The following is a 24547-nucleotide window of genomic DNA, read 5'->3' on the forward strand; positions in this document are numbered from 1 at the left end:
ACAGTGACTTTCCACTGGCTGCTCAAGGGTCCGTGGAGCGAGAAACGTAGATTTCAGCCTGTCAAGTCGGCCTGATACTTAGACCATATACTACAATTTGGAAAGTAACTCGTGTCCGTGATAATGTCTATAAACGTCCACTTCGTCTTTCAAACTGCTAGGGGCTCAATGACATTTTACATCATCTTTAGCGTAAATAGGGAAACGGATATTTGGAAGGACTCAATGCATCGCCTTGGATCTGAGACCGATGACACTATTCTTATGGAATTGGAGTTGGATACAGTTTTGACAAGGAGTCAGATCAATAGTTCGGAGCCCATGAAAATCAAGCACTAATTGATAATAGCAGAATTTATAGCCCGAAATGAGAGCAGTAAAGTGATCGAGGCTGGAGTGCCTACGAGATCCTGCTGGGAGCTGGCTTCCTCTATTCCGCATGAGTAGATATCTTGGTAGTGTAGATCTCCAGGAGCTTCCATGACACAGCCAACGGGCTCCGGGCTAACAGGGAATTGACAGAAGGGTACGAGACGAAAAGCTGAGCGGCCAGTTTAAATCATGTGGCCTGGCCAAGGACATACTTAGTTGCAAACAAGTCGAATTTTTCTTACCATATCATCCTTATAATAGACAAAAAGTCTCTGTGGAGCATTTGCAGGCCCATCATACTGCAGGTACGGAGCAGGAAGGAGCATCTCCGGAATTTCGGCAGAACAGAAAGTCCGAATCATTTTCCGCCGAGCACACTGACAATCTCCCAAGGTCGATGCGAACAACAAGGCCCGAATTCAGCACTATTCTAACTTCCACGGGTCTCGCCTGGTTGTCAGTTTACGATTGGAGGCTCCTCCGCGACCTACCAAGATGATCTCCCTCCGCTCCCTCCTTGGTCCTTCGACCGCCGCCCTTTGCCAGTTCCTTCCCCGACATAACAGCAACCCCCGAGTCCTTATCCGGCCATTCTCACAATTATCGCAACTCACAAGTAACAATGGCTTCATAATTGGGAGGTCAAGGTCTATTGTTCCAGGTGTTGGTGTTTCTGCCGTGAGGCAGGTGGAGCAAGTGAGAGGGATGAAGACAAGGTCGTCGGTTAAGCGGCTTTGTGAGGGGTGCAAGGTATGCATATTGTCCTAAATGTTGTTCGCAGGAAGTGAGAGGTCAAGTTTGAGGCTGGGGTGTTCCGAAGATCATGGGCTAACGGGCACTGCTTGTAATATAGCCCGTTCGGAGAAAGAACCGGGTTTATATCATTTGGTGAGTTTGGTTGTCTTGGCTCTAGTGTGTTGGGTGATATGGTGCTAACAGCCAACCTACGCGCAGCTCGAAGAACCCGAAACATAAGCAGCGTCAAGGGAAATAGAATGCAAGTTTGTATTTGCGAGAGGAGGGGACAGGACGATATCCATTCGACTTTGAGATGGGCGCTTTACCTCCGAGTCGGGAGAAACAGACCTCGTGGGTTCTCTGCTATAACAACCCCGAGAGTATCATTTTCTTGGGCTTCCGGCCTCAGGGGCCGGACTATCTCGACGCTTGTCTGGACAGTTTTCACGGTTCAATGGGACATGACCAACTGGTTGGTTGCGGCGCATATGTTCTGTGTTGTATTATTTGCGTGTAAATTAAATTTGGGTAATATCATTTTCCTCTATATTTAGGCTTTCCTTAGCCGCATGACATTTGATCGCCGTCTATCTATATATCACCCCCAAGCTCACTATATGCGCATAGCTAATGGCGCCGGATTAGGGGTTGGGGAGTAGGGAACTTTAAGTATTTACTGATTTCGTAAAGAAATATATGTTCCTTTATACAGTGATATCATAAGTTCAACTAATGTCAGACCTTCATCTATATTTTCTCACGACTGCAAAGGCTCACCCATTCCACCAAAGGTGACACTCTTAATTGTCATGAACTCTTCAATACCATACTTGCTGCCCTCACGACCAAAGCCACTTTGCTTAACACCACCGAATCTAGACGAACAGTTAGCCTGAAACTGCACTTCAGAATGACAGGGAGCTTAAAAGAAGAGCAACTTACGGAGACGCAACATCACTAATCAAACCAGTGTTGACACCAACCATACCAACCTCCAGAGCTTCAGCCACGCGGAAAATGCGCTTGATGTTACCACTAAAGAAGTATCCGGCCAGACCGACCTCAGCCTTGTTAGCCAGCTCGACAACTTCCTTCTCGGTCTCAAACGGGAACAGTCCAGCCACAGGCCCGAAGGTCTCCTCCGAGGCAATCTTCATGTCCTTGGTCATGTCCGCAAGGACTGTAAGGTCATAGAAGTTGGGACCCAAGTCAGAACGTCTCCGGCCACCAGCAATAAGCTTGGCGCCCTTTGAGACGGCGTCTTGAACGTGTTGGTCAACCTTGTCGACTGCACGATCATGGATAACTGGGCCGTGGGTAACACCATTTTCGAAGCCAGCACCGACTTTGAAGTTTTTGACCTTCTCGACAAACTTCTGGACGAATTCGTCGTAAATACCCTTTTGCACGTAGATTCGGTTTGCGCAAACGCAAGTTTGGCCAGAGCTTCTGAATTTGGAGGCGATTGCCCCGGTGACCGCGGCATCGAGGTCGTCGACGTCGTCGAAGACAATGAAGGGGGCGTTGCCGCCGAGTTCCCAGGAGACCTTCTTGATTGTTGATGATGATTGTTTCATCAAGAGTCTGCCAACGTTTGTTGAGCCCGTGAAAGAGACCTTGCGGACGTCTGGGTGAGTGGTGATCATCTCGCCCACTTCGGGAGTGTTCTTCATGGCTGTAACGATATTGACGACACCCTTAGGGATACCAGCGCGGTTTGCCAGTTCTGCGAGAGCGTTGGCAGTGAAGGGAGTCTCTCCCGGTGACTTTGTGACTACAGTGCAGCCGGCAGCAAGAGCAGGTCCAATCTTGCGTGTGATCATGGCAGCTGGGAAGTTCCAGGGCGTAATCAGACCGCAAACGCCAACAGGCTGTTTAACGGTGATTACGCGGTTACCAGGTACAGATGCCGGAATAGTGTCGCCATAGGTGCGAGGAGCCTCCTCGCTGAACCATTCGAAGAAGCTGGCGGCGTAATTCACTTCTCCTTTGGCGTCTGCGAGCGGCTTTCCGTTCTCCCATGTAATCAGTGTTGCTAGATCTTCGGCATTGTCTACCATAAGCTGGTACCACCGTCGAAGCATCCGAGCCCGTTCACGGGCGAGAGTTGTACGAAACTTGGGGAAAGCCGCGCTGGCCGCCTGGATGGCTTTCTCTGTGTCAGATGCGCTAAATTCCGGGCATGTTCCAATGGATTTCCCCGTAGCAGGATCTGTCAAAACATTGAGATACCACCTATTAGCATCGATGTGCGCTATCGCCAGCTTCATAAGCTATTTGGGGCTCTATACCGTGAACCTCGAATGTCTTTCCAGACTCCGCATCTACCCATTCGCCATTGACGAAGGCTTTCTGAATAAACAGAGACTTATCTTTCAACTGCATACATCACTGTTAGCCAGATAATCCAAATGAATGTCAATATCCTGCTCACCGGAGGTACAGTGTACCCTGTGGTGTAGAGCCGTTGGGGGTAGGTATGAGAAGGCATAGCGTATAAATAACGAGGTCGTCGCAATGACTGCTTAGACAGTGGACGTAAAATCTTGTCCATCTTTATATTCGTCTATTTTCTGCTCCACTGGTCGGAAACAAGACCGAAGAAGACTGCAAAGGCGCTTTGCTTTCCCTCAGTCAGCTTGTGTGAGTATCAATGCAAGCTCGGCCGCAGGAATTGATCGATTGCAGTAGCGCTGTCCAGAACGAGTGCAAGTTAGCAGGCTTCCCCTACGTTGAAGGAGTGAGTTTCAGCCCAATCGCTCATTTATTCTCAAGAACCCCCGAGATTGTCTTTATACAGCTTTCTCTCCAATTGCTCCTGGCGAGGGGAGCTGTAGGTCACGTGCCTTTGCGTCATAATGAGCGTGTTCGGCCCTTGCTATTGGTTGCTCAACCCGTAGGCTTATCAGTGACTTATGTGATTGGTGCAATGTACCGACGATTCTATACTATCGGCCTTCTTTGCGATTGCTGATTTGCTTAGTATAACAGTTTAAAAAGAAGAGAAAGGCACGGAGTAGTTTAGATGTTCGACATTATCTATGATGATCTGTGATCCGGAACTGAATAAGGTTTTTACTTCAATATGAGACTGTATTAGGCAATCGGGACCGTCTTCAAACCTCACTGCGTGTTTGCGACTTATTTTCTTTGGGCCGGTAATTCGGATGCATTGTTTTCAGATGTTGATTCAGATTCCACCGCCGAGAAAATCCCTTCTCATGGCGACGGCAATTTTTGAAGGGACATACCAAGCTTTGAATCCTCTGACTGCTATTATCCCTGGAAGGTAGCGCCCCCTCGGTAGGCTTGGGATCAGCCGGCGAAGTAGAGCGCTTGCCTGTAGAAGTAGAACGGCTTGCGGGCGCCGAGAGTGGAGGAGAGTCATCAAGTCTCATCTGGACTTTTTTAGACGCCCACTCAAATGCGTCGTCCATGTAATCTCGGGTAGGATTTCTCAAGAACGATGGGAATTCCATGTCCTCACCGACTAAAGCAGAGAACCTTTGAGTAGCACGCCGAAGCACGACTGACGGCAAGCCTATCATAGACGCAACGCCTGCTACATCCCTCCAGTCCGTTAGAACTGTCTGGCTAATGGCGTCTGCCGAACTGGAGCGCGGTCTATGTCTTGAAGTATGTGTATTTTTAACGAGCGTGCCATCTCGCTGCGATGAAAGGAACGTTCTTCGCGTGCGCTTGCGACCTCGAGAATAGCTTCTCTCCGGCATTCTCTGCGTTCGCTTCTTGCTGGAAGATAGAGTCCGCATATGAGTGCTGTCAACGGCGGAGTGGCGTTCGGCTTCTGAGTCGTCGTCTATTTGTGCGCCCTCAGAGTAAGCGTTACTCATCTCAGACGCAGATGAGAAGCTCCGTGCGCGCATTCTGCCTCTTGACCGGCTTCGATTGGACTGACCGTCGTCGGACTGTGACGCCCCATGGAAACGGTGAAGTCCCATCAGTAGTTTTTCATATTGGGTAATCACATTTCGGACGAGTGGGCGTAGCTTTCGTCGCGATTCAGCGTCATCTATCTGAACAACTGGGCGAAGAGGGTGCTGAAAGCCCTCTTGTTCACTTTCACAGTCTGTGGTGTCATCAACGCACCACTGGTCAGTCCCATTATCTCCTTCTGTGCCAGACTTAGCCCCCTCGGTATCAGACGGAGCAACGCCCTTTCTGTCCGAAGGAGCTGAAGAAGCCCACTCCCTAGAATGGAACCTCTCCTTTGCTATTCTCGATAGAAATGCCGTGATGCACTCTTCAAGCTCTGCGCTTGGCCGTCCATCTGGCTTCATTCTGAAGGTCCATCTGTCATCTTCCAACCGGCGAAGACGCTCATCCGCACGGGGAACTTCGTCGCTTGGCATCGGCCATGCCGTCCATTCCTCAAGGATATCTAGTAGATCCGCATGGCTCAATCCATTGTTATTAGCCCCGTCTTCATCAAACGAATCTGTGTTCGCAGTCCCTAGTGTCGCAACTCCCCGCGTTTGCAGAACATGTGCATTGTACAAATGAGCTGCGAGGTCCCTTGCACCAGTCTCAGCCAATGCTTCGGCGATCTCTCTATCGTTCCTTGTCAGATGCAGCCACAGATGTGGCTTGCCATAAAACCTATTAGGGCGATATGGAGAGGGAGAGGGAGAGTTAGGACTCTCAGGGCTTGCTCGCGTCTTCAGGATAGGTTTCGTATTCGAGTCCGATAATGAGCGAGCGCCGCTGTAACTCCTGCTTGGCGAAATAGACGTCTCCCTATCGCTGGTTTGTATGTAGTCTAATTCGTCTCCAGAGTCTTCATATCCATAGCTCAGGTTACCGCCGGCCGCAGCGGCGCCATCAAGTTGATCTAGGGCTTCATCCTCTCTGAAGAGTATGGACTGATCCTGGTTAAGCGTTGCCTGACTAGAACCACCAAATAAAGATCGATACGGCTGTGCAGATGGAGGAACACCTGAGTTTTGTGATTGGCTGTCCGAGTAGTAGGACATGCCTCGAGCTTCATGGGAGTATGAACATCAACGGCCGCTGGGTAAATAGTGTTAGGATGTACAGTAATTGGCGAAGCATGGATAGGTTCGCAACCGCACCCATGTGCGTAGGTTCCTGCGTGATTGATGCTGGGTTAATATGCCTGGTTCGCAGATGATCGCGGTAATTTTTTGTAATCTTGACGATAAGATAGAGAGGCGTTTGTTCTGTTTGCATTCAGATACTGTCCTTAACCCAACTAACAAATAATCACATGAATGACAACTACCAGGATCTATTTATCCCCTCTCTCAATTTGTCCAGTTTTTTAAAGAACTTTGAGTGAACTTCTGCATTTCTCAGTGTAAGTAATATCATCTCGCGGTGATGATTGTTTCCGTCAGGGATAAGGCCATTCTATCCACTTCAACCGCATGTTGAACAAGGCCGTGCTGTTCCCAGTCTAGTTTGAGTAACTCGATCATACAATGGCTAAGGAGGCTGTAAGCGCTGCTTCTTCACGATTGCTTGTGGCTGGGCCAGTCTCTGTGGTTACTGATCCCTCCGCCGTTGTTTGATCTTCTACGGTCATGCCACAATCTCTCTCGTCTTTATACTGAAATTCAGATGCCACTCGCCGAAGATGCACGAAAAGCTTCCTAGTATAGTTACTATGTGTTTCTGATACTGTCTCTTTGTAGCTCTCCACTATACCGGCCGGGTAACTTATTTCTCGAAGCTGGAGCGTAGCTGGGTTATAATGTAGCTGCTGCAATATTGCCAGTTTATCCAAAGCCTTCGCTTGTAGCTCCTCTTGGTCTTTACCGTTTTGACATTCAGAGTTGCGCAATGAGCTGTTTCAAAGGCATATATGGCAGAGTTGGGCCATGAGATCCAGTAGATGGCGGCTCTTCGATTCATTTGATGTTCAACATGAGAGATCTGAAGCCGCGCCATTTTGCCTTTGCTGTATACTGCGTTTTACATACTATGAGTCTATAGACAGAAGACCAAAAAAGGGGGCGGAAAAATACGCCTTAACTACCTAACCAACAATCCCCATATCAATCAATGGATATCATTGTATCACCTAACTTTTGTTAAATCTTTCCTCGCTTACTTCCCAGCGGCACCTTTCTCGATCTTCCTCCGCTTAGAGCGCAACTTGGCAGACTCCTCAGCCGTCTTCTTGTTCGAATACATCATCTTCTCCAATAGCTTTCGTTTCTTCCGGCTCATCATCATCTTCTGCCTCTCCAGCTCCTCATCCTCTTGACGCTTCTTGGCAGCCCGCTTCTTCGCCTGGGACTTCTTGGCAGCTGCTTCGTCCGCAGCACCACTAGACGAGAAGGGGAGACCTGCGGCCTCGGCTTCAAGTTCCTTCTGGTGCTGGGTGCGAGCAGTCTCTTCTTCGTCCTCTGATTCGGAGCCAGCATCTTCGTCTTCAATACCCGCAAACTCGTCTTCTTCTTCCTCTTCTTCCTCGCTCTCGCTGTCGTCGTCATCAGTTTCAGCAACATCCATGCCGCCATCAACGGACTCATCCTCAGATTCCTCCTCAGACTCGTTGGCCGCCGTAGGGGCGGGTTTCTCTTCACTGGCTTCTTCCATTTCTTCATCGCTCTCTTCCTCCGCATCTATATCAGCTTCCCCTTCTTCTTCCTGTTCGGCCAAGCTAGCACGAGGATCGTATCCACCCTTCTTGGGTTTGACCCATGGGCTCAGATGAGGCGGGAGAGTGGCGCCTGGCGCATACAGATCAGGTCGGAGGAGCTTTCCCTCATTGATGCAATCCCAAACCCACTGGGGCTGGACGTATGTTCGGCCGGGAACACGAGTGCCGGGCTTCACCTTCTGTACAGCTCCACCATCCGTGGCAGCGGCAGGGATAGAGGGAAGAGAAGACTCGGGCAGGGAGGGTCGATCCACAATCTGATGGGTGATGCGAGGATCAGCCTCGTTATGTGTGAAAGCACCGCCCCCGAGAACAGTGTCCCACCCGATTCGCTTACAGCCAAAGGCGCGGAGAATGAATTCAAGAGGGGCCTTGGGGGCTTCTCGGGAAATGTAGAACGTGAATGGCGCGAAGAGTGAGCCAGCTTGATCGCCACTCATGTCGGGTTGAGGAAGAGTGTCGGCCTCAGGAGCCGTAGTCTCAAACTTGTCGATTGCGTCCGTGACTTCCTCGGCTGTCTCAGTGGGCTGTTCGCTGCTAGCCTGGTCCAACCCAGCCTTCTTAATCACGTTGTCGACCTTCTTTTGAACTTCGGCGGAGACCTCCTGGTTGGCAGCATCGCTTGAGGGCTTTGCGGGTTCGATCGCCTTCGGAGCATCGCCAACTGTGCGTCCCTCAAGAGTGAAAGCCGCCAATTCTGCTCCGTTCTCGTCAAGCCGAGTATCGAACTTTGGTGGATATCTCAGGCCGATGGAGGAGTACAAGCGGTAGTTGACGAAACCCAAAAGTGTCGTGTAGAACTCAACAAATGTAGCCATGATTCGGTAATCCACATCGCCGTTGACTCGTTGCACGAACCGGTAAGGAACCAGCCACATAATGTCCTGGCCTTGAATTGTCGCCTGATAATAAATACCCTTGATTGAGAGGAATGACTTTCGCAGAGAGTTGGTTGTGATCAGGTAATGTTGAAATTCGTGCGTGACTCGTTGGCACAAAGCGATGGTTTTGGGCGGGACATGGTTGGTAGAAGGCAGGTTCGCAAAGAGGAAAAGAAGAGACAGCGCATCATCGAGATCTCTCAGGGCATCAATAAATGTCGGGTAACGCTCCTTGATGACATGATCCAGTGTCAATTTCGGCGCATGGTTTTTCTCCAAGCGCGCCGCATCGCCAACTTCTCCACGTCCCAAGGATCGAGCGATTTTCTTCGCTAGCGCTTTTTGTTCGCGAAATTTTCGAAGTAGTGGCTCGTGCAGAAGGTATTGAATGTCCTTGGTGTAGTAGAAGGTGGTATTCTGAGTCGCTGATTTCGAGGCCTTCTTCTTGTTCCGAGGCTCGCGAGGATAGATTCCTACAAAGGTACATTAGCTTTTGGCTCTGCTGTCCCAGAAGAGCACGTTCACTCCTCTTGCCATGATGTGTAAAATGGATACAAACCTTTGAAAATGCATAGTCGACGGAAATCTGGCAGCGAAATCTGGAGTTTGCGCACCGCCTGTGTTCTGGTGATGTAGTTTTTGGCCTGGCCAGAGGTTCCTATGAGGCGGTGGTTAGAAACAGATGTCTAGTATCGCTCGGGGTCTGCCCCTTACCCTTTTTCTTGATTTTCGCCATGATTACGACTTGGATGGTGGATTGGAAGAAAGATGGGAGAAAGGTCTTCTAGTCATCCAAAAATTTGAACTTTTTTTCCGCAGAGAAAACTCGGGTGGCCCGTGCACGAAAGACCGCGGAGTCTTGGCGTTTGAATAGCGGACAAGGGACAGGTGGAGCGAAACCACTTCATATGAACACCCTTTCATCGAAGGGAAGGGCCATTCTTGCCCTGCATTGCTCGGCCTCAATAGTTGAATTGGACCATCATGCCTGTTGACCGCAGGAAGGTTGCTGTTTTTGGCGGCGCCCTCGCGCTGCGGCTGCTACTCCTACTCCTGTTTCCTTCCCTGCCTGACTTAATGACAGGCCGAGTGGAGGTCTCGACACCGGTGACCAGCTTCAAGAGGCGTATGTTTCACTGAGAGTCCGATGATAATTGGCGTCAGCTGACATATAAATTACAGTCCAAGAAGGTCTTTTTCTCTACAACCGCAATGTGTCACCTTATGACGGAGGCGTCTTCCACCAGGTAAGTGGCAGCGGTCAAGCACCTAGGAGTCCTGCTAACGCATCGTGTACGAAGGCACCGCTTCTGCTTCCAATATTCTCGCTGTTACCAAACGCCCAACAGTATCCTATTCCGACTGCACTTCTCTACTCGTTGGTCGATTTGCTCAATGCGAATGCCTTAGTGACGATCTCCGACTCCGCCCAGGCAGTATCCGGAAGGCTGTACACTTCATCGAGGAAACTAATCAAGTGGGACGGCATTGTGGTTGCGGCATGGTAGAGAAACCATTGATGTTTGATATGCATGATACTAATACCAAATAGGTTCCTGTTTAATCCTTTTACTATCGCAACCTGCCTTGGTCGGTCAACAGCTATATTCACTTCGACCGGAATTCTCTATGCTATTGCCGCAGCTGTTCAGGGACAGAGCCTCAATGCGATGTTCGCATTAGGGCTTGCATCCTACCTGTCAATCTATCCGGCCCTCCTGTTTGTTCCGCTTGTCCTCCTTTGCTACGACCGGCACGCTCAGCGCAGTCAAAGCTCTCCGTCCACGCCTCTTTTCGTGGCAAAATACCTCGCCATCCTTCTTGCGAGCATTGCGGGGCTCCTTGGAATATCACTCCTGATTATTGGTGACTTCTCGACTCTTATCTCCGCAACGTACGGTTTCCAGCTGCTTGTTCCGGACCTTACTCCAAATATCGGCCTTTGGTGGTACTTCTTCATCGAGATCTTCGATTCTTTCCGGGACTTTTTCCTCGGTGTCTTCTGGCTTCATCTCGCAGCATACGCTGGCAGTCTGAGTGTGCGGTTACGCCGACAACCCTTATTCGTCGTTACGTCACTATTGGGTATCTTTGCGGTGTTCAAGCCCTATCCAAGCATTTCAGACGCCTCTCTATACTTTGCTGTGCTCCCGATCTACCGGCATCTCTTCCCTTGTAAGCACTCCTATCACTCTTCCTCCATACATCATTCCGAATCCTGTTCTTGGAACTGACTGAATTAGTAATGCGCTACACCTTCTTCTCCGTTTCAGCTCTTCTTTACGCCTCACTACTAGGTCCAGCCTTCTACCACCTGTGGATCTACGCCGGCTCAGGAAATGCCAACTTCTTTTACGCAATTACCCTCGTATGGAGTCTCGGTCTTTCACTCATCCTGGCGGATACGATCTTCGCCGCTCTTCGCGACGAATGGGAGCAGGAGAACCCAGACAGGCGCGGCAAACCCGTCAAACAAGTGTAAATGTACTTTCACCCATAAAATGTCTATCATCAACTAGAGTTGCTAGCGTAAGCTTTTGGACATAATCATATAGTCAGCCTCTTTTACCGTCCCATTTCGTAGTTTCCGCGGCCTCGGAGAATTCTCATCCTCCGCATACCCCAGTCTTGTGTAGAACTTGATTGCCCGACTATTCGACTTGAAAACAGTCAACATCGCCTTCTCAAGCCCAATGCGCCGACCTATTTTCTCAAACCGCTCGATCAACTCCTCTCCTAATCCCTGCCCCTGTACCTCAGGCGTGAGATGAATCTCATAGCAATATAACACCTCATACCCATCTTCGTACGTAACCATAAACTCAAGGAACCCGGCGAATTGCCCGGTTGATTTCGAGCTCGAGCTATCGCCCTCGGCATCTTGAACGCCATCTGATGCACCCCGCCGCAGGATCATATACTTCATGTCGGGAAGTTTCATTTCCTTCCTCTTTTCAGAGGGCGACCAGCCTATACTGGAGTTCTTATAAGCATTTGAGGACGTAAGCTCCAACAGCTTGAAGCAAGAGGCTAGCTCTGTGTCGGGTATTGTGGCTGCTGTGTGGATGGAAATGTCGTATGACTCGGTTTCGAGATCCCTTTTAGCTGCTGGTCCCGGTTTAATTGGCGTATTCTCATTCGGTGTAATAATTTCATTGGCAACCGCATGAGTCTTATTTGCGTTCGCTTGCGCTTTTGAAGGAGTTACATCTTCTACCTTCGTTTCTCTTTCCTTCTGGAAGCTCAGTTCGGAAGCCGGGATGTACACTGATGTAAACTCCTCCAGGGATAGTGCGTTTGTACGCTCCACCAAGGGAAGCGGCTTTGGCTTCGGTCTTCGTTTTCCTTCATCTGGGACCTGTTAGTTATGAGATCCGACTCCCCTACATGTCGCATATCCCGAGTCCTTCTCTCTTGAGAAAGAAACGACGACAAGTGTATTACAAATTAAATAAATGAGATAGTACCTACTAATACCAGAATTCTTAGGCTTTTTCCTTATCTCAGCTCTCAATTGTCGCGTCGCACGGCGAAATGCTGGCATGGCTGACATCAATAAACGAATTTTTGCGGAGTAATTTGTGAGAATCGGCAGGGGCGGTGTAAAATATAGTCGATTGTTCGATTTAGACTAATTCCAATTCATAGAGACTTATATTGCATGGTTTGTATATGATGTGGTCTTTATGCAGGCAGGTGGATGATGATGGATGCTTCGCGTTCGCGTCGGGAACTGGCGTTGACTTCGGAATACCGAGTTTGTCCTGGTAGGAAGAGCTATGTGCAAAGCCCCTATTTGTGAGTAGAAAGAACTCAACGCCTTAATTTACGAATATGTCCAGATCGTGTCTTTCGGCGATTCGAGTATCGAGGGTATCGAAATCAAGGCGCATATATATCCGCTAGATTAGGGTTTCATACAGGTTTCAAAAGATAGCTCAAGCGGGAGCGAATCATGAGACTTACTACTGTTTGTAGTACATAGGAACTATCCAGGCCGATTCTAAAGCTGATGTTAAACTGCTATGAATATGTGAAATCTCTAAGTTTGCGTTATATGGAGCAGTCGCGTCCTTTATCCCCAGAGGCCGCAAGTGCAGCTGACTAACTATAGCAATATCACGACAGCGGGATACTGAAGCTTCACACGGCTCGCGCTACTTTGCAGCGTTTTCTTTCGCCCATGGGCTTCAATCCTCCAGCGTCAACTTCTCAGATACATCAACTCCCAATCGAAAGGCATAGCTGTAGCGCTGGTTCCTGGCCAGCTTGTTGAGGGCTTCAAATTCGGGATCGGGGATGATAAGGTCTGGCGACATTAGTTCACTGTTTCAGTACGGCACTGCAAGACGGTATGTACTTTGAAAGTTGCCCTCAATGCGGGAATATGTGACACCCTTTGGCAAGAACGTCTGTAATATGCTTCACTGCCCACGGGATCGGGACAGTTTCTGGGTCTTTATTAAGCTCAGCAGCGAATTCCTGCACGATAGGATCAGCGAACTTTCCACCATATGATCAAATAGCAGCGATAGCTATCTAACTCTGTCGAAGTCCCTCAAAGAGAAGGGAGAGTTACCGAGTCACATGCTAGATGTTCTTTCTAACGGGCTATAGGCAGCCGTAAAATCTTCTTACCCTCTAACCACCGCGTAAGCTTGTTGCTGGAGCTATGGACGAGCATATATTTGGTTCACTGCGATAAGTATCTCCGCATACTCAGTAGCTTTCTGGGTTTCTCGATTGTGTGATTGCTGACGCCAATTCTGTTGATTTTGCTCGAGTAGACGAGACTCCCTAGCGCTTTCCAGATATCATCATCGGCATATTGGCTAGATAGAACCGCTTTATGATAGGTTCTATCGGCGTAAGAGTTCACGTACGCTTGAGAGCGCAGGCCCAGTAAATCTAAAACTTATCAGCGAACGCTCTGAGAGTACTGACGGTCAAGCGTACCAAGCATTAATCAAGATATTCCCTCTGGAAGTCCTGCAGTGTTTTGTCAAGCGCCTCTTTGATGTGGTCAGGGTGATGCTGCGAATTCCAAAAACTTGTGGTCTATTCAGGCAGGCTCAGCTCCTGACTGCTGTTTGAAAGGTAACCAAGGTGATCACCGACGGAATCTTGTCTCAAGGTACACGGGACGTCCTCCATCCATTCAGAAATCTGTTCTCATTCAGATAGCAGGCGGCATCGTCAATGTGACGGTATTCAGCGCGCAGAGCAGACTCAACCGCCTTTTCAATTCCATGGGGCTTAGAGAGCTAATTATGTTGACGTTACTTGTCCAAGGTATAGCTGGCTAGTCCGCATACCCAGGTACCTAGGCCAACAGCAGGGATACGGTGTCCCGTTGAACTTGAAGGAATGTCTGAGACACATGGTCAAGCAGTTCAGAGCCCGCAGTGAGACAGTTTGTGAATATATTAAGTGCTATTGAGAGGAAGAGATGAAAGAAGGGAGGGTCAGCTATCAATTCCTCATAAACTGCATCGCAGGATTTTCAGAGCTCCATGCATATCTCAGCCATGTTATGGTAATAGTCAGTGATTGCGGCGCACATTGGCTGATTCACAATCGTGGACTCGGGTACGTCGCACGTCCTATAAGCATAAACAGAAAGGCCACTTTTTCCATTATTGTTTTTGCAATTGTCCATTTCAGTCTCGACTGGAGTTTCACGGTCGATTATAGAGAAATGCATAGGTAAGAGAGACGATCGATTAAATCTGGACTGAATGACAACTACTAGAGTGTCGCAATGTACGGGTTAAGAATAAGCCTAATTGAGTAGCTCGACATTGGATAATCCATTGAGATCAAAGGAATGACGGATACTATATTTCGATAGCAGCACCCTAATCAGGAAAAGATATGCAATTGTAACTACTAAGGCTGTTACATATATTGTTTGAGATGTCTCACAAGTAGAAAGAAACAGCAAGAGATAGGTAATATTGGCGGGGTAGTCACGGGATAACGCACTTGGCACGGCTGCCCCGCCGTAATTTTGAGGGCCGAAAAAGAAGTGGGCGGGATGCTTTGAGTCAATCGTACTTCAAGCCCTGGTCAACTCTCTATTAACACTTTTTCTTTTCTCACTCGCCGCCGGTCAATTTGCCGTGGTACACAAACGCAATCATGGCGGCCGATATGACAAATCCCGTTCTGGACGCGCTGTCCGCGTCTGAAGGGCCGATTTTATCCAATGAAGCCTTCCCCTCCGTCCCCTCACAAACCGTCAAAGCGGCGCTTGATCGACTCGCCTCACGACTGATGGTCGAATATGAAACCTTCAACAGCGAGGTTCTTGTCGTGACGAAGGAAGGAGAGGATGTTGCAGCCAATGGCAGTCACGAAGCGAAAGTCTACCAGGCAGTGCTCGCTGCCATGGATGGCTTGAAGATTAAGGAGTTGCCTGAAGTTGTCGGAAAAGAGAATGCTCAAATCGGACAGGGAAGCGCCTTCAAGAAGGGCTGGATCAAGAAGGATAAGGATGTTCTCCGGGCTGCCACCGACAGCATTGTTGACGATACTCAAGCCGACGTGAAAAAGATCCAGCGGGGTGGGACCGTGACGGACCCCAATGCTCTCAAAGAATTGAAGAAGCGGAAACTCGTCACTGCCAAGAAGGTCATCACTTTTAAAATCTCAAAGGGCCCTAAGTACGCCAGGGAGCTGGTCAAGGAGGAGACCGACCTGACGGCCGAGATGCTTCAGAACGGATCATGGAAGACTGCCACTTTCAAGCCCTACAACTTCAAGGCTATGGGCGCTCCTACCCCCTCTGGAGCCTTCCATCCTTTAAACAAAGTCCGACAGGAGTTCCGGAATATCTTCTTCGAGATGGGTTTCGAGGAGATGCCGACGAACCGCTTCGTGGAGACTGGCTTTTGGAACTTCGACGCCCTCTTTGTGCCTCAGCAGCACCCCGCTCGTGACCTCCAAGATACCTTCTATATCTCCGACCCCCTCACCGCTGACCCTCCCCGTGAAGATCCCGAGAATGACCCCCACCGCCCAAAGACCGTGCTTAAACCCGCGGGCGAGGAAAGGAAACTGGACTACAAAGAATATTGGGAGAATGTCCGCCAGGTTCATGAGAACGGAAAGTACGGGTCAATTGGTTATCGCTACCCATGGAGCCCCGAGGAAGCGCTGCGCCTTGTTCTTCGCACACACACCACATCCATCTCGACGTACATGCTGCACAAGCTTGCCGCCAATCCGCGACCTGCGAGATATTTCAGTATCGACCGTGTCTTCCGTAATGAGGCAGTCGACGCCACACACTTGGCTGAGTTCCACCAAATCGAAGGTGTCATTGCCGACTTTGACCTCACACTAGGTGGTCTCATCGGCTTCATGGAGGTTTTCTTCGCCAAGATGGGCATTCACAAGCTCCGCTTCAAACCTGCCTACAATCCGTACACCGAACCTAGTATGGAAATCTTCGGCTACCACCCCGGGCTAGGCAAGTGGGTGGAAATTGGAAACAGCGGTATGTTCCGGCCGGAGATGTTGGAACCTATGGGTCTTCCCAAAGACATGCGGGTGTACGGTTGGGGTCTCAGTCTTGAGAGGCCGACCATGATCAAGTAAGTGCTGGCTGAAAATTATAACAATCAAACCCTTTCGACTGACTCTATTTAGGTATGGCGTGAGCAACATTCGAGAACTGCTCGGCCACAAGGTTGACCTCAACTTCATCGAGACAAATCCAGCAGTCAGATTAGAAAAGGATTAGATTTGACTCAAGAGAGAAAAGACGGGTTGTGCATTTTATACATACTACCATGGCGAACATAGAAGCTTTGAAAAGAATCAAGCATGATATACCCTTTCTAGTCATAAAACTATCCCATGGACATATCAAGAACATGGAAGTAACCTGTGCCTCTTATTGAAAGCCTCTCATTTACGAGATTATCAATTACACTCAGTATCTAAACGCAATGTCCCACCCGTATCTGTGCCCCAGCGCACATCACTGCAGCAGTGGCTCTTCAGCAGGCGGCGAGGTAATCTTCGGCATGTGTACAATAGATTATGACTCTACCTCCTCGCTCATTAAGAGAAACAGATGTATGCTGCGCGAACATTCAATCTGGTTCAGTGTGAGGAGGGATCAGGTGCCGGTATGAGGCCTTCACCATGAAGGCGGTTATGAAACAACATCTGCGGCACAGAAAATACAAGAAATAGAGATAGGTAAAGTAGATGGAAATGAAATGGATTCGGAATTTTGATTTTTTAGACTGAGCTTAACATCATATCAGACGAAGACGTAGCGGTAGCGTAGGATCCGACCACCCACAAATGAGTAGATCACGATCAGATAACTCATCTCATTTCATTCCTACATAAAATAAAACATTAGCCTTCGTTCCAACAGAGTCACTCCAGTACCCTTCCTCCGACAACAGACGAACTCACCACCCACACCCAAACCAACCATCCTTAAGCGAATTTACCGCTGGCGGCTAGCAGTCCACACGTTACGGATGTAGCCGTCGCGCTGGGTAAGACGGTTGAGCGAGTCGTCGCTCTCGCCGCGGGCACGGATGAAGCCGCACAGAGCGTAGGTCTGGTTCTCGCCGGTGTAGCGGCCGTTCTCGTCGACCTTGCCGATGGAGATCTGGACCGAGGCGTGGTCGTTGGCCTTAATGATGCGGTTGGTGGCGCTGCACTTGCGGGGGACGTAGCTAGAGAGAGGTTAGTGGTGATGGCTCTTTTGCACCTTTGACTGGAGTGGTCTTTGCTCGCTCAAGAGAAATGAGAGAGCGAGATGCAACAGCTGGAGAATGAGAATTCGGATGAATTCTTTCGCCTCAGAGTATTTGATCAGGAAGCAACCTCCCATCAATGTCTGTTTTGCCCAATCTCCATGCTATCCCATCTCGCCCTCTTCTAGATTGCAGACGTCTCGGCAAAGCAAAAACCGCAAAGTGTGTACGTACAGATCGACGATTTCTCCCTTCTCGTTCTCCATTTTGGTGGTTGTCTGTTGTCTGAGGTCGACGACGAACGGTGATAGACGAGGGTGCGCTGCGGGTTGGGCTGGACGGTCGTTGTCGAACTTTTGGCCTGCCGCGATTTCGGGCAGCCGGTTGTGTGGGTCATGTGATCTTTGTCGAGGGTTAGTGGGACCCCGACTGTGGCACGGAACTGTGGCTTATATTGTGGCTACTGTACTGCCTTGTGGCTGCGTTTTAGCGGGTACGGAATAAAATTATCTTGGCATTGGCAACATCTATTCTATCATAGAATGCTCTTTCTTCCAGGAAAGATATCCTTCTTCCAGGCAAGACTGAGCTCGCGAGCACTTCCATTCTTAAATCGCACAAGGACTGCCCGTTCCGATTCTCCTCGACGGTCTGTCCCCTCCAGCTCTGGACCAGGATGTTCCAGTGTCAGAACAGCACGTCCGTCTTCGGCAAATTTGCCAACTCTAGGAGAGATGCATTTTTCAGTCCATGGAGGGCTTCCAGAATGGGCAAATTCTATTAGTTGCTCGCGCCTCCGCTGGAGCTCATCAGGCGCCATCTGCCGGGGCTCCTTGTCTAGGAACTGCGCAGCCAGGCTCAACAGGACGAACTGCGGCGGGAAAAGAATGATCTCGCCTCGCGCCGCTTTCCTAAGCCATTCGGATGGAGGTAGGAACTGTGCTTCTGCGATTTCGACACCCCCATCGCTCGTTGGGATTTGGATCTTCTCTCGTTCACCCTCTGCGGGGATCTCGCTTAATAACGACTTCTCAGACTCCAGAGGCAGAGGTAGGAAGTAGAGGTACATCTGGGTAGTGTAGCGCTTGGGGACATTTATGGGAGTAATCCATCGTGTGAAGGGAATTAGGTTGTCTGCATTATATCAGCCGGTTTGCGACGGAAAGAGAGAAATCGGCGTCCAACCTATATCTGGTACAGCAGAAGCATTCTGCTTCTTCAACCATTTGGAAAACGTAGTTTGTTTCTGGTGAATTTCACGTCGGCCTCTCTCGCGTTCGTCTTCCCCTACTGCGAGCATTTTCCCTGAGCCCTGGTCCTTGGCAAGGAGGATACCGCTCTCCTCAAATAACTCGCGAATAGCGGCGCTGCGATACCAGGACGCATCTTCATGCCTCTTTGGATCTCCAGGTGGTGGACATCTCCCGTCCTGGAGAGACAGATTTCCTCCGGGAAAGACGTGGGCCGATGCGAAAGATGTGGATGTCTTTACGCGATGAAGTAGAAGTATCTCGTTCTTTGGTGAAATTAATACCACGCTGGCGAGTGTCAGCGATTCATCAAGTCAGACACTCGCTGCGGCATAGGAAAATCCGCCATCTACCTCGAACTGGGCCTTGGATCGGCCGGTTGTTTTTTCTGCTTGGGCGACATGTTCCGAGATGTAGACGGCTGGTATTGTGCCGTAGATGAGTTCGACCTGGAGAAACAGGTTGGTGTAATGATGAACCAGGAAGGAGGTGTAGTTGGCCGGAGTCGTCTTGTATTTGAAGCCAATAGACCTCGGGCAAACTCAAGCTGGCAACTGATTAGCTGGGCAGCTGAGCGAGGCACATGGGACGCGAAATGCATGTTCGGGGGCCCTCAGGAGTATTGAAGGGTCGATGGATCTCGATTGCCGCGTCGTGTTGGAAGGATCAGCTCTGGATGCCGAAGCGGAACCTCGGTAACCCCGCGTTTACCGGATTTGCGCCAGATGATGTTCAAATTCAGGTCTAGAGTAGGTATCTAGTGGTGATTAGGTCTAGCACGATCAGAATTAGCGGGGAGTACATTGACGTACTTGTCGATAAGCTTAGACTGAGCAGGCGTTGGCTCTGACACCCATGTACCCCACCTGATTTCAGCCCTAGTTTCTTGCTTGCAGTATAACCTCACACCTGACGAGCGTCTATAGCCTGTGCCTAAAAAGCGCCATGACTGTTCACTCGTCAGGATCCATTCCCAATTGCGGAAAGTTGTATGGCGACATGGCTTGAAAAATCTTGAAGGCAGGGTCAGAGTTAAGACTGCGAGTTAATATAAGCCTTCCAACAACAGCAGTTATTATAAGTAGCTATTTCCACCAACAGAGATACTCTCACTATTCCAAAGAGCATGTGCTGACGAGAGGATTACGGATCGCGACAGTATCCTGAAGTTTAAGGCAGGTGTCTCGCCTTCATAGCGCTAGCCTACAAAGTTTGAGGCAGACACACACATCCACTGCAGAAGGACATAACTTGAAGAGGAACTCTTTGCTATCAGTCGTTTTTCTGCTCAGTGCTTTGCTGCCTGTGTAGCGCCCTTGGACGGAGAGAATGAGTTTGAAGCAATGATCAAAAAACCAAATCTTGCTCTCTTCATCTATTAAATCCCTCCTTCTCTCTTCTCTCTCCCATTCACATCTGCATCTCCTCGTACTCCTTTTTTCTCTTACTTTATAATATCCAAGGGACATCGTGACAAATACTTTTTGCCTTGTTCTTGCTTCAACCTTTTCAGTGTATTTGCCTGGGACCTTGAATTACAAGAAAGCATTTGGTGTAGTTGGCTGAAGTGCAGGTGAGTTGGCTCTACTTCGTACTGCGTGATTTTTGCTAACGACGTTGAGGCACAGGAGATTAAGTCCTTTTCTCCGAAAAATTACCCTGACCATATCACGATTTTATCACTTTCGGTAAAAACAAAACACCCAAAGCCGCGGTTTTATCTTCCTCAAAATTTCGAATCCTCGCACAAAGTCAGAGCCGCGAAGCCAAACCTATTTTCCAGACGTAGGACCAGATCGGAGAGTTTCGGGTAGACGCAGGATCGAAGTGCTATATCGCTGCGAGGCAGGCGGAAGTGAAAGATCAAGTTGCTTCGGGCCAGTAGTACGTAGAATAGTAAGACGCATGGGCTTTACATAAAGGTTTTGTTCTGCGTTGTTGTGTCTATGTGAAAAAGAGCAAAAACCAAAGTCAAGATGATCGAAGAACAAGCAGATATATATTCCGTCTAACTCCTAAAACCTCATGCCATACTTTTCGAGTTCATGGAAATAACATGTCGTCATGATTAATGAAAAGCAAGAATTTGGACACAAGAAACGAAAAGAAAGCCAACTACTCAAGATGTTACACTTAAGAGTAGAGCTTCTTGTCGTAGCTGTGCAGGCCATGGACGTTACCCTCAGCCATGGCGCTCGCACTGCGCACCTCAAAGCGAACAGTGCCGTTGTTAACGCCTTCGTGAAGCTGCTGAAGACTGGAGACACCAATATCCTGCAGAGAGTGCTGCACACCGGCGACAAGGTAGGGGACGAACTTGGTGACAGAGCCACGGTCGAGGACTGAACCGGCGACGCCCTGAGCAACGAGGACGCGGTCCTTCTCGGAGAAGTAGCGGGCGGTTCCAGCGTTGCTCGCCTTGCTGTCCTTGCTGTTGCCGCCAGCCTTCTTATCCTCCATGGCGGCAATACTGCCCATACCACGGTAGGCTTTGACGAGCTGGCCTTCGTTGCTGACAAAGTACTCACCGGGGGACTCGGTGGTACCGGCGAGGAGACCGCCCATCATGACGGTAGTGGCGCCCATAGCGAGACCCTTGACAATGTGACCAACATTCTGGATACCACCGTCAGCGATACATGGGACGCCAAAGCGAGCCGCAAATTGGGTGACGCGGCGGACGGAGAGAGCCTGGGGACGGCCGACAGCCATGACCTCCTGTGTGATACAAGCACTGCCGCTGCCCATACCAATTCTCAGGCCATCAACACCAGCAGCAATCAGAGCCGCGGCTTGGTCCCGAGTCACGACGTTTCCGCCAATGACATCGATTTCAGGGTATGTCTTCTTAATGTATTTTATCATCTCGATCTGATACATACTGTTGCCTTGACTGCTGTCGAGGACGACAATGTCAAGACCAGCTTCGACGAGGAGCTTCAGTCGGTGCTTGTCCTCCTCGCGGGTGCCAATAGCAGCAGCACAGATAAGCTGCTTAGAGGCGGGCAACTTAGAAGCAAGAGGGTAGTGAAGGTTCTTCATTAGATCACTGCGAGAGAGAAGAGAGACGAGGTTGCCGTTCTCATCGACGATGGGCAGCTTTCCCTTCTTGGAGCTACGAAGGACCTCGTTAGCCTCAGCCAAGGTGGTACCAGCAGGTGCGGTGACCAGGTCGGTGGACATGATGGCAGTGACAGAGTCGTCGAGGTTGTTGTGGAACTGGATGTCGCGAGTGCTGACAATACCAACAAGCTTTGAGCGGAGAGTTCCATTCTCTGAGAACAAAATCAGTCAGCATAACTGATTTGCCAGTTGAGAGTTTGAGCCAGAAATGCAATTAAATAGAAATCAGATAAAATCTGTTTCTCTACATTGCAACTCTCGTCGCTTCAGTGGAACGAAAGTTATATAAGAGATAGATGGGAATCATCACGAAAAAAGGGTGAAGAAGAGCAAAGTAGAACTTACCAGTAACTGGGAAGCCGCCGAATCCCCATTTCGCCTTCAGCTCCTTGGCCTCTCGGACAGTCGCCTTGGGAGAAAGCACAACGGGATCCAAGATGAATCCGTTCTCGTAACGCTTAACCTTCCTGACCATCTCGGCCTGGTCCTCCGGAGAGCAGTTGTGGTGGATGACACCCAAACCACCCAGAAGAGCCATGTGGATGGCCATGTTATGTTCGGTCACCGTGTCCATGGGCGAGGAAAGAAGGGGAGCCTTCAATGTGACACGCTTGGTGACTGGCGTGTCCAGAGTAACATCGGAAGCAGGAAAACCTTGCCATCGGAGTTCAGTCACGGACCGTGGTTTAGGAGACCAGCGCGTGGCTTACCGATATATCCCGGAAGAATGAGGAAGTCATTGTAGGTCAGCGCACCGTGCTTGTCAGAATCAAGCAGAGTGTCGACATCAAGACCATCCTTGGTCGGGTACTCCTTCTCCAAGACCTCCAAGGCCTTGGTGTGGTCCTGGAATTCGGCCTTCATAGCTCTCCCAAGAGCGTCACCGTTGGCAATCGGCATATTAAAGACAGGAAAATCTACGGTCTCTATCAGGACACGCAGATATAGATCAAAAGAACGGAGAGTATAATCAACAGATCGACGATAGAAACGTTCTGCTGATGGAGAAGGTCTTCCTTTCCCAAAGAAAAGAAAGAAGAAGAAAAAGAGAAGAAAAATTCGGAGCAGAAAAATTAGCTGTACAACTTTCGCCGCACTAGCCCCTCTGAATCAACCATGCTGGAAGCGGCATAGCGGATCAAGGTCACTTCGTTTCATTGGACGGTAGACGAAATTTTCTGAGGCGGTGAATGAGGGGAAGATTACCAATTCCCCCACCGGTATCGGGGCTTTATCAATGTCTGCGGAAGTTCCAGCTTGTAGACGCAGGCTCAGATTTCATAAATATGATTGACGAGTGTACAGGGCATAGATGCGTTGACTTATGGGCTGCTTGTGGAAGAGTGAGTCATTGTTCACGTTCAGCGGAGATGCAGCGTTATATTTTTCAATAACCCGCATCTAAGTATGATGCACTGCGCTGCGGGTTAGAGTCAGGGACTCTGCATTATGTAGGCGTGCGTAATGTGGCAGATGTCTGTAGATTACCACCATAAAAAGAACCTATAGATTTAGGAAGACTGCCATGGACGTATGGATGAATTCAACCAATCCATATCGAACCATTGACGAAGTGCCAGCCATGCTATGCAATATGAGCTTAGAAAAGCAAACATTTCGCAGTCGTAGTGTATGCAACTGGCCTCAATAGACAACCACAGAAGATGCACCAACTCAGTACCGGAGCCACGGCTTTGCCGCAGCAAGCGGTTTGTCCCAACCGCCCTCGTTAGTCCATATGCTCAGGCTCTCGACTTCATCCTTCCCAAGCTTCAGTCCATTGTAGAGATGCTGTAACTACGTTAGTTCTTGGTATACGATGAGAAAAGCGATGTTAGTCCAGGCTTACAGGGAATAAACCCTCGTCTGGTCGCGGCCCGCATACACGGCCCTCAGGATCTTCGAAACGGATATCTTTTGCTACGCGGTCGTAGGGAATCCTTAGCACATAGACGAGAGGTTCATCCTTGAAAAAAAATTTCAGAGTGTTTGGAACTTGAAGTGCTGTGGACAGGTGCACGAATCCGGACTTCTCATCGAGTTCGCTAACTGGGAGACGATCTGGAAGGGGTTCCCGCACGGGGGAAGTTGACGGAACAAGTTTGTATAAGAACGATGGCTCGCTTCTGAGCATTTTTGGTAGTTGTATGAGTGCTGGATTGCAATTTTAATTGCGACGCTGGAGAGACGGGCAGGTCGAACACGCTTGAAAGACGGTCGTTGATGAGGCGATGAATGCCAAGGCTGGATCTTAGTCTATTTGCAGAGTGCTTGGGCTTGACCTTGAGGCATGAGATCAATGACAACATCATGTCTTAGAAGGGACTTGAAAATCTCCCCAGGCAAGGAGTACCCAGTATTTCTGAAAGATCAAATCAATGGTCGCTAAGACGTATTTACATTGTTCTCTTCCGGCGGATCATTGTTCAGATATCGTTTTCGGGCCGCAATGAGTTCCGCGAGCTTAAGGCAAGAGAAGGATATAGTTCTTGCTGTTCGACATTCAACCACCGATACTCCCACTCCATCACGCCCGAGGCTGTTTCTACTAGGTCAGATTCTTGTTCAAAACTTAGTGTTAAAAAGCTAGTCTACACCTATGACCCGCACTCCGTAATGGGTGGTGTTCATCTAGATTCCTTGTTTGTGGCTCAGTGGCTGGGCACGAGCCCGCGCCGATAAGCTGATTAACCGGTCACCATACCCGATCGGGAGATTTGTTTGTGGGAGGCTGGGAAACTCGCTTTCCGATCGATCTCCTCAACCCCCTCCACTTACTTTGATTCTTCTTTCCTTCTTGAACTTGCTCAC

General features: G+C 49.4%; 11 protein-coding genes across 11 annotated transcripts; 3 read left to right on the forward strand and 8 right to left on the reverse strand.

Moving 5' to 3' along the window:
• The first annotated feature begins 749 nt into the window (after positions 1–749).
• Positions 750–1700, forward strand: BDW70DRAFT_127000 (50S ribosomal protein L36). Its single transcript, XM_073735192.1, has 3 exons — positions 750–1122; positions 1226–1260; positions 1327–1700. The coding sequence occupies exons 1-3, from the start codon at positions 868–870 to the stop codon at positions 1364–1366; spliced, it is 330 nt and encodes a 109-aa protein (XP_073600781.1). The 5' UTR covers positions 750–867; the 3' UTR covers positions 1367–1700.
• Positions 1701–1819: 119 nt separating this feature from the next.
• On the reverse strand, positions 1820–3880 carry BDW70DRAFT_127002 (NAD-dependent succinate-semialdehyde dehydrogenase). Its single transcript, XM_073735193.1, has 4 exons — positions 3545–3880; positions 3402–3489; positions 2053–3322; positions 1820–1985 (listed from the first exon to the last, which is right to left on the reverse strand). The coding sequence occupies exons 1-4, from the start codon at positions 3662–3664 to the stop codon at positions 1868–1870; spliced, it is 1596 nt and encodes a 531-aa protein (XP_073600782.1). The 5' UTR covers positions 3665–3880; the 3' UTR covers positions 1820–1867.
• Positions 3881–3981: 101 nt separating this feature from the next.
• Positions 3982–6213, reverse strand: BDW70DRAFT_167662 (uncharacterized protein). Its single transcript, XM_073742292.1, has one exon. It carries the CDS (start codon positions 6099–6101, stop codon positions 4227–4229), a length of 1875 nt encoding a protein of 624 aa, XP_073600783.1. The 5' UTR covers positions 6102–6213; the 3' UTR covers positions 3982–4226.
• An 815-nt stretch (positions 6214–7028) lies between these two features.
• Positions 7029–9379, reverse strand: nop7 (mRNA-binding ribosome synthesis protein NOP7). Its single transcript, XM_073735194.1, has 3 exons — positions 9352–9379; positions 9197–9295; positions 7029–9110 (listed from the first exon to the last, which is right to left on the reverse strand). The coding sequence occupies exons 1-3, from the start codon at positions 9371–9373 to the stop codon at positions 7198–7200; spliced, it is 2034 nt and encodes a 677-aa protein (XP_073600784.1). The 5' UTR covers positions 9374–9379; the 3' UTR covers positions 7029–7197.
• A 166-nt stretch (positions 9380–9545) lies between these two features.
• Positions 9546–11341, forward strand: BDW70DRAFT_127006 (GPI-anchor transamidase subunit GAB1). Its single transcript, XM_073735195.1, has 5 exons — positions 9546–9763; positions 9820–9884; positions 9939–10141; positions 10190–10812; positions 10881–11341. The coding sequence occupies exons 1-5, from the start codon at positions 9622–9624 to the stop codon at positions 11117–11119; spliced, it is 1272 nt and encodes a 423-aa protein (XP_073600785.1). The 5' UTR covers positions 9546–9621; the 3' UTR covers positions 11120–11341.
• On the reverse strand, positions 11162–13600 carry BDW70DRAFT_155628 (N-terminal L-serine N(alpha)-acetyltransferase NAT4; the record flags this gene model as incomplete). Its single annotated transcript, XM_073740065.1, has 3 exons — positions 11162–11988; positions 13357–13545; positions 13594–13600. The coding sequence occupies 3 exons, from the start codon at positions 13598–13600 to the stop codon at positions 11162–11164; spliced, it is 1023 nt and encodes a 340-aa protein (XP_073600786.1).
• A 1115-nt stretch (positions 13601–14715) lies between these two features.
• Positions 14716–16478, forward strand: BDW70DRAFT_127008 (phenylalanine--tRNA ligase subunit alpha). Its single transcript, XM_073735196.1, has 2 exons — positions 14716–16235; positions 16291–16478. The coding sequence occupies exons 1-2, from the start codon at positions 14779–14781 to the stop codon at positions 16382–16384; spliced, it is 1551 nt and encodes a 516-aa protein (XP_073600787.1). The 5' UTR covers positions 14716–14778; the 3' UTR covers positions 16385–16478.
• Position 16479: 1 nt separating this feature from the next.
• Positions 16480–17776, reverse strand: rps21 (40S ribosomal protein eS21). The gene is made up of 3 exons (XM_073735197.1): positions 17598–17776; positions 17074–17342; positions 16480–16996 (listed from the first exon to the last, which is right to left on the reverse strand). Exons 1-2 carry the CDS (start codon positions 17627–17629, stop codon positions 17108–17110), a joined length of 267 nt encoding a protein of 88 aa, XP_073600788.1. The 5' UTR covers positions 17630–17776; the 3' UTR covers positions 16480–16996; positions 17074–17107.
• A 122-nt stretch (positions 17777–17898) lies between these two features.
• On the reverse strand, positions 17899–19016 carry BDW70DRAFT_155631 (NUDIX hydrolase; the record flags this gene model as incomplete). The annotated part of the gene is made up of 3 exons (XM_073740066.1): positions 17899–18497; positions 18549–18901; positions 18967–19016. The coding sequence occupies 3 exons, from the start codon at positions 19014–19016 to the stop codon at positions 17899–17901; spliced, it is 1002 nt and encodes a 333-aa protein (XP_073600789.1).
• A 1154-nt stretch (positions 19017–20170) lies between these two features.
• Positions 20171–22822, reverse strand: BDW70DRAFT_127012 (putative IMP dehydrogenase). Its single transcript, XM_073735198.1, has 3 exons — positions 22447–22822; positions 22082–22390; positions 20171–21888 (listed from the first exon to the last, which is right to left on the reverse strand). Exons 1-3 carry the CDS (start codon positions 22634–22636, stop codon positions 20747–20749), a joined length of 1641 nt encoding a protein of 546 aa, XP_073600790.1. The 5' UTR covers positions 22637–22822; the 3' UTR covers positions 20171–20746.
• Positions 22823–22883: 61 nt separating this feature from the next.
• BDW70DRAFT_127014 (DUF952 domain-containing protein) lies at positions 22884–24068 on the reverse strand. The gene is made up of 2 exons (XM_073735199.1): positions 23586–24068; positions 22884–23527 (listed from the first exon to the last, which is right to left on the reverse strand). The coding sequence occupies exons 1-2, from the start codon at positions 23868–23870 to the stop codon at positions 23411–23413; spliced, it is 402 nt and encodes a 133-aa protein (XP_073600791.1). The 5' UTR covers positions 23871–24068; the 3' UTR covers positions 22884–23410.
• Between the last annotated feature and the right edge of the window lie 479 nt (positions 24069–24547).

Source organism: Aspergillus foveolatus (genome assembly GCF_047715535.1).
Source record: "Aspergillus foveolatus strain CBS 279.81 unplaced genomic scaffold BDW70scaffold_2, whole genome shotgun sequence".
Classification (NCBI taxonomy): Eukaryota; Fungi; Ascomycota; class Eurotiomycetes; order Eurotiales; family Aspergillaceae; genus Aspergillus; species Aspergillus foveolatus.

Excerpts from the sequence above, each read along its gene's own strand:
- BDW70DRAFT_167662 (XM_073742292.1), bottom strand. The coding sequence starts at position 6,101 with ATGTCCTACTACTCGGACAGCCAATCACAAAACTCAGGTGTTCCTCCA.
- BDW70DRAFT_127000 (XM_073735192.1), top strand. The coding sequence starts at position 868 with ATGATCTCCCTCCGCTCCCTCCTTGGTCCTTCGACCGCCGCCCTTTGC. Across the intron at positions 1,123-1,225 it reads GGCTTTGTGAGGGGTGCAAG|CCCGTTCGGAGAAAGAACCG; the intron begins GTATGCATATTG and ends CTTGTAATATAG. Across the intron at positions 1,261-1,326 it reads AACCGGGTTTATATCATTTG|CTCGAAGAACCCGAAACATA; the intron begins GTGAGTTTGGTT and ends ACCTACGCGCAG.
- BDW70DRAFT_127008 (XM_073735196.1), top strand. The coding sequence starts at position 14,779 with ATGGCGGCCGATATGACAAATCCCGTTCTGGACGCGCTGTCCGCGTCT. Across the intron at positions 16,236-16,290 it reads GAGAGGCCGACCATGATCAA|GTATGGCGTGAGCAACATTC; the intron begins GTAAGTGCTGGC and ends GACTCTATTTAG.
- rps21 (XM_073735197.1), bottom strand. The coding sequence starts at position 17,629 with ATGGAGAACGAGAAGGGAGAAATCGTCGATCT. Across the intron at positions 17,343-17,597 it reads AAGGGAGAAATCGTCGATCT|CTACGTCCCCCGCAAGTGCA; the intron begins GTACGTACACAC and ends ACCTCTCTCTAG.
- BDW70DRAFT_127012 (XM_073735198.1), bottom strand. The coding sequence starts at position 22,636 with ATGCCGATTGCCAACGGTGACGCTCTTGGGAGAGCTATGAAGGCCGAA. Across the intron at positions 22,391-22,446 it reads CATTCTTCCGGGATATATCG|GTTTTCCTGCTTCCGATGTT; the intron begins GTAAGCCACGCG and ends TCCGATGGCAAG. Across the intron at positions 21,889-22,081 it reads CGGCGGCTTCCCAGTTACTG|AGAATGGAACTCTCCGCTCA; the intron begins GTAAGTTCTACT and ends TTTTGTTCTCAG.
- BDW70DRAFT_127014 (XM_073735199.1), bottom strand. The coding sequence starts at position 23,870 with ATGCTCAGAAGCGAGCCATCGTTCTTATACAAACTTGTTCCGTCAACT. Across the intron at positions 23,528-23,585 it reads CAGACGAGGGTTTATTCCCT|CATCTCTACAATGGACTGAA; the intron begins GTAAGCCTGGAC and ends ACGTAGTTACAG.
- BDW70DRAFT_127002 (XM_073735193.1), bottom strand. The coding sequence starts at position 3,664 with ATGGACAAGATTTTACGTCCACTGTCTAAGCAGTCATTGCGACGACCT. Across the intron at positions 3,490-3,544 it reads CAGGGTACACTGTACCTCCG|TTGAAAGATAAGTCTCTGTT; the intron begins GTGAGCAGGATA and ends TGATGTATGCAG. Across the intron at positions 1,986-2,052 it reads ATTAGTGATGTTGCGTCTCC|ATTCGGTGGTGTTAAGCAAA; the intron begins GTAAGTTGCTCT and ends CTGTTCGTCTAG.
- BDW70DRAFT_127006 (XM_073735195.1), top strand. The coding sequence starts at position 9,622 with ATGCCTGTTGACCGCAGGAAGGTTGCTGTTTTTGGCGGCGCCCTCGCG. Across the intron at positions 9,885-9,938 it reads ACGGAGGCGTCTTCCACCAG|GCACCGCTTCTGCTTCCAAT; the intron begins GTAAGTGGCAGC and ends TCGTGTACGAAG. Across the intron at positions 10,142-10,189 it reads GGCATTGTGGTTGCGGCATG|GTTCCTGTTTAATCCTTTTA; the intron begins GTAGAGAAACCA and ends AATACCAAATAG.
- nop7 (XM_073735194.1), bottom strand. The coding sequence starts at position 9,373 with ATGGCGAAAATCAAGAAAAAGG. Across the intron at positions 9,296-9,351 it reads GGCGAAAATCAAGAAAAAGG|GAACCTCTGGCCAGGCCAAA; the intron begins GTAAGGGGCAGA and ends ACCGCCTCATAG. Across the intron at positions 9,111-9,196 it reads TCGACTATGCATTTTCAAAG|GAATCTATCCTCGCGAGCCT; the intron begins GTTTGTATCCAT and ends GTACCTTTGTAG.